The sequence below is a fragment of the Salvia miltiorrhiza genome, chromosome 7 (assembly GCF_028751815.1).
Source record: "Salvia miltiorrhiza cultivar Shanhuang (shh) chromosome 7, IMPLAD_Smil_shh, whole genome shotgun sequence".
In the NCBI taxonomy this organism is placed as follows: domain Eukaryota; kingdom Viridiplantae; phylum Streptophyta; class Magnoliopsida; order Lamiales; family Lamiaceae; genus Salvia; species Salvia miltiorrhiza.
In genome coordinates, this window is record NC_080393.1 from 52,865,174 (window position 1) to 52,870,384 (window position 5,211).

At 36.1% G+C, this 5,211-nt stretch overlaps 1 protein-coding gene across 3 annotated transcripts; it reads right to left on the reverse strand.

The window, feature by feature from the left end:
- Window positions 1-1,185: 1,185 nt before the first annotated feature.
- LOC130994780 (GDP-mannose transporter GONST1-like) lies at window positions 1,186-4,191 on the reverse strand. 3 transcript variants are annotated; one of them, XR_009091929.1, is made up of 6 exons: window positions 3,810-4,191; window positions 3,364-3,518; window positions 3,039-3,155; window positions 2,009-2,103; window positions 1,694-1,882; window positions 1,186-1,521 (listed from the first exon to the last, which is right to left on the reverse strand). XR_009091929.1 is itself a non-coding variant. In XM_057919847.1 (5 exons), exons 2-5 carry the CDS (start codon window positions 3,498-3,500, stop codon window positions 1,794-1,796), a joined length of 438 nt encoding a protein of 145 aa, XP_057775830.1. In that variant the 5' UTR covers window positions 3,501-3,518; window positions 3,810-4,191; the 3' UTR covers window positions 1,621-1,793. The 3 variants fall into 3 exon arrangements, 1 of the variants encoding a protein (XP_057775830.1); XR_009091928.1 differs by having other exon boundaries at window positions 3,806-4,191; XM_057919847.1 differs by lacking the exon at window positions 1,186-1,521 and having other exon boundaries at window positions 1,621-1,882.
- Window positions 4,192-5,211: the final 1,020 nt, after the last annotated feature.

Genomic DNA, 5,211 nt, shown 5'->3' on the forward strand with positions numbered 1-5,211 from the left:
AACTGAACTGAAACACTAAATTCACAACTAAACTGAACTGAACTGAAACATTAAATTCACAACTAAACTGAAACCCTAAACCTAAACCCTAGTTGTGAATTGTTACGATTGTGAATTCACAACTGAACTGAAACACTAAATTCACAACTGAACTGAACTGAAACATTAAATTCACAACTAAACTGAAACCCTAAACCTAAACCCTAGTTGTGAATTGTTACGATTATGAATTCACAACTGAACTAAAACACTAAATTCACAACTGAACTGAACTGAAACTTAACTGAAACTGAACTGAATTGAACTGAAACATTAAATTCACAACTGAACTGAAACCCTAAACACTAAACCCTAAACCCTAAACCCTAAACCTAAACCCTAGTTGTGAATTCACAACTGAACTGAAACTGAACTAAACTGAAACTGAACTGAACCCTAAACCCTAAAAACTAAACCCTAAAGTCTAAAACCTAAACCCTAAACCCTAAACCCAATCTAAACCCTAGTTGTGAATTGTTACGATTGTGAATTCACAACTGAACTGAACTAAAACACTAAACCCTAGTTGTGAATTCACAACTAAACTGAAACTGATGAACTGAAACTGAAACTGAACTAAACTGAACCCTAAACCCTAAACCCAATCTAAATCCTAAACCCTAGTTGTGAATTGTTACGATTGTGAATTCACAACTGAACTGAACTGAAACACTAAACTCTACGCCTAAACCCTAGTTGTGAATACACAACTGAACTGAAACTGAACTGAACCCTAAACCCTAAACCATAAACCCTAAAACCTAAACCCTAAACCCAATCTAAACCCTAAACCCTAAACAGTCGAATTCACAACAAGAATTTTTTGGTTGTGTATTTACAACCAAAATTTAATACATAGCAAGAATTTTTTGGTTGGGAATTCACAACCAGTAAAATTCACAATCAGAATTTAATTCACAACTAAAATTTATTTTGGTTGTGAATTCAAGTAGTTGTGAATTTGAGTTTTTAAAGTTTGAATTCACAATTAAAACTAGAATTTATTTTGATTGTGAATTCGAGTTTTAGTTGTGAATTAATAGATCTGGTTGTGAATTCAAGAATATTAAGTTGTGAATTCATAGATGTGGTCTTGAATTCAAAAACATTAAGCTACTGCTGTAAATTCATAAATTTGGTTGTGAATTTAAGAACATTAAAAAAATAATTATATAGTTCAATCAAATTGTTGTACAACACCAAAATACAACAACTCAATCTACCATCAAAATACATCAATTCCTCTAAATCAACAATCAAAATACAACAAAATATTATTCGAATCAATTCAATCTACAATTAAAATACAACAAACTATTATTGACTTCGAAGCATTTGGACGTGAATTCATCATTCACTTTGAGCTCGGATTTCTCTAGAAACTCCTTCAATCACACAGGATCTTCTTCCTCTCCTTCTTCTCTATTTTCCGCCGCCGCTGGAGGGCGCGAACTGAGTAGTCGGAGTAGTCATTCTCACAACCTGAACATTCAGACAAGAGAGAGAGAGAGTCACTACACAGAGAAGCTGTAGAAAAATGGAGCCAAATTTATGTAAGAAAAACACATATTTGCTTCAGAAAAGAACAAACAGTTTCATTGATCGATCATGCTATTTTTAAGCATACAAATTAAGAAATGGAAAAGAAATGAACCTTCACATTTTTTTTTCTCTGAATTCTGGAAAATATTTTCTTGATCAGTCAAAAAAAAACCCCTCAAACTTAGGAACCTAAGCTACAGAGGAATCTCAAGTCATAAACAGCATCCTCTGAACCTAAAAATCATCATAAAGTTGCTGACTATCAAATGCTCTTCCTGGCAGCAACTGCTCGCATCCAAAACTGCAAACGAGTGGCACAGGTCTGATTAACAAAAGCACAATCAATGCAGACAAGAATAAGAATATACAAATCAAAACTAAAGATCTTACTGTTAAAGTCCAACACGATTGATCGATAAAAACTTACCAAAGAAAATGCTTGCGGAGTTCTCCAAACTTGTTGCTTTGAAGAGGAAGATTCCAGCAACAGAAAGGGGTATCTTGTTCAATGACCCGACGAGGCTGTATGACGTGAAATGGGTTAGCAAAAAGACTACACCAACAAAACGCAGAGAAAACTGGGTGGCTTAATTAGGATGTGCAAAAACAATTACGCTGGTCTATCAAAGAAACAGTTACAACACAAAGTTAAGGTAGTTACAGTCTAGTCTAGTGGACTAGTGACAAAAAGTCTAGTAAGGATATAAGGATGTTCCACGCTCGCATGCACTCGTCTAGCAAACTCTACATAACTGGTTTTCAAACATGTACACGGATCTGTTTGGCTTTATATTCATGGGCAGTGGCGGATTCAGGATTTCTAAATTGAGGGTGCAAAAAATAATCTTATAAACACTGGTGAAGTTAGGATTTTTTTGAGGGAGTTGAACTTCTACGGGGGTTCGGGGGCTGTAGCCCCCGGATTTTTTTTTTTTTGAGGCCTTCAATACATTTTAGACATTTTTTTTACTAAAATACAAATATAATAGTAATAACTTTGCATTCCAAATGCAAAATGTATACTTTCAACTTTTTTGTTTAATTAAGAATTGAGGTAATTGATTGATTAAATGATGGGCTTGATCAAAAGAATGAAAAAGAAAGAGATGATGAGCTCTCTTTTTAGTTGGGCCAATGGAATTTAGGATTTTAAAAACTGAATTTCTCTTTTATTTTGAATTAAAATTTTTAATTGGGGGTGCAAAAACTAAATCTAAAATAATTTATATATGAATATTAATACTACTAATTTTTTTTTTTTTTTTTTGGGGATGCAGCTGCACCCCCATGTTCCAAGCTGCATCCGCCAGTGTTCATGGGAATTGTGTATATGAAGGCAAGGCAATTCTGCTTTTTGAGCATCGTGTTCTACATCATTCACTATCCAGGAAAGAATATCCAAGACAATACTTCTTCAGCTACACAAGGTCGAGAAATGGAAAGCTTCACGAAATTACCTGTACGTAGTAGCCCTTGTATGATGGAGAAACCACATGGACGTGAAGCTGATTGCCAAACCTAGGAATCCACTAAAAGTCATCACCAGCCAGAACGTAGGCAGTCTCAATAGTGGTCTGCAATTGCCGACAAAGAAACCAAATAAAACAAGGTAGGTATAGATGAACAACTTTGTTTTTCCATTACCTCACTTCACACATTTTGACCTATAAATTTACAAGTTCTATAAATGCATGCACCGATCAATTAATAACAGATGCTCCGCTCATAAAGCAAATCATTAGTTGCTTGAATTAAGATAATATACCAGAAATTGTTACTCACGTTTGTGAAAGATAATCGACCTCATTGAAAACAAAAATGAGCAAAAGTCCCAAAGCCAAGGAGAGGGTATTGTTTAGCAAGACCATTGAGAACTCGTTCAACTCTCCAGATTTAGTGACTTGCTTTGCAGTATCCATGACCCGCCGCAACGTTAACTGCGCCGCAAGAACATAATCAGCAACTATAGGTTATAAGCAGAAGATACTATTTACAATCCAAGATGCCAAATATCCAAGAAATAACAACATTATCTGTTTGGTAGTCAAGCTTAAGTTTTGAAGAACATTCAGAATAAGAACACACCCACACACACACACACACACACATATGAATATCGAAGATGCAAGAATAACTACTGATGCCTATCTTTTATTCCACTAATCAAGAACACACATTTACCCTACCTAATTACTCTTACTTAGCCTAGAATAGGCAAGTTTACCTACTTAACAGCAACGGCGTGGCTCGAACCCGACGACTCCACCGGAGTGGAAGCGGCGGCGATTAGTCCGTTACAGGAGAGAGAGGAGCAGCCGGCTTTGACTTCAGACTTCATGTGTAGAGAGATGGAGGACGCCGATTTGCAGGTATTCCACACGCGGCGGCAACGGCCGAACTGAATCGGCAGGAGAAGAGCTAGGGCTCGATCTGGAAGGGGGAGAATTAAGGCTCAATTTTGAGCGGCCTCCCCTAAATCTGAGAGACAGCAGCAGCGACTCTGTGCGCGGCGGTGGCGGCGTTTTCAGGCGGAGCAACGTCGGCCTTAGGGCGACAACGTCGCCTGAGATTTCGGAACCACGGCGGCGATGATTTCAGATTTAAAATGTGACAAATTATATTATGGCTTGCGTATTTGATAATTGATTTACTTATTCTATATATAGGAAATGTCGACGAATAATGAATCTATTCGTTTGAATGCTATTAATCCAAAAATTTGAAATAAAAATGTGGTGGTCAAAATTTTGTGCTTATGGGTTCAAAAAAGATAAATTGGGCAAGGAAGCACTGGTTATTAATGAATGGGTAAGTTTTACCACAATTTTATTGAATAAATAGCTTTGTAAAATTATTAATTTTCAATTTATACAATCTAATGACATATTTTTTTTTAATATGAAGAGAAACAAAATTCAAGCATCTGTCCCAATAGGTTCAAGACAAAGTTTCACGAGTTTCTTAAAGAGGGACAAATAACAGTACTAGAAAATAAGCCTAACTTTTAGCATGCCAAATCAATCATGAGTGGAAAATCGTTTTTAGCCTTTAGAACCATTGTTTCTGAATCAATTGAACGCTTGAATATTACTGAGAATGGATTTGATTTAGGAGGTGACTTTCGACAGATACTCCCAGTGATCCCTAAGAGAAGTCGGCATGACATTGTGCATGTCTCTCTATAAGTTCATCTCAACTTTGGAATTCGTGCCAAGTTCTCAAGTTAACTAAAAACATTACTCTTAATCTCAATATATAATTTAATAAAAATTAGGATAAAAAATAAATAAAAGTAAAACAGGCGAACAAGACCAAGACTATAGAATAACAAGATAGTAGTTGAATGCGATGTTAGATGATACGTGATATGTGCTTGGTCATATGCTGAAATAGAAAGTTTATTAAAAAAAGAATAAAGAGGTTCAAGCGAAAGCACCCGCAAGAAGTCACGGATAACCGAAAAACAACCAAGACTAAGAGAACATTTGATCATCCTCGTCAAAAGATTCTTCGTCATCCAGCATATCTCCCCATCTTTTAGAAACCACAGCCGACATAGCTCGAGCTGCGTCTGAAGAAGAAGAGTGAACCACAAAATTTTGCATAAGCGCTCCTCTAGACTGAGCATTG

Excerpts from the sequence above, each read along its gene's own strand:
- LOC130994780 (XM_057919847.1), bottom strand. The coding sequence starts at position 3,500 with ATGGATACTGCAAAGCAAGTCACTAAATCTGGAGAGTTGAACGAGTTC. Across the intron at positions 2,104-3,038 it reads ACAAGGGCTACTACGTACAG|CCTCGTCGGGTCATTGAACA; the intron begins GTAATTTCGTGA and ends CACGTCATACAG. Across the intron at positions 1,883-2,008 it reads CTCCGCAAGCATTTTCTTTG|TTTTGGATGCGAGCAGTTGC; the intron begins GTAAGTTTTTAT and ends ACTCGTTTGCAG.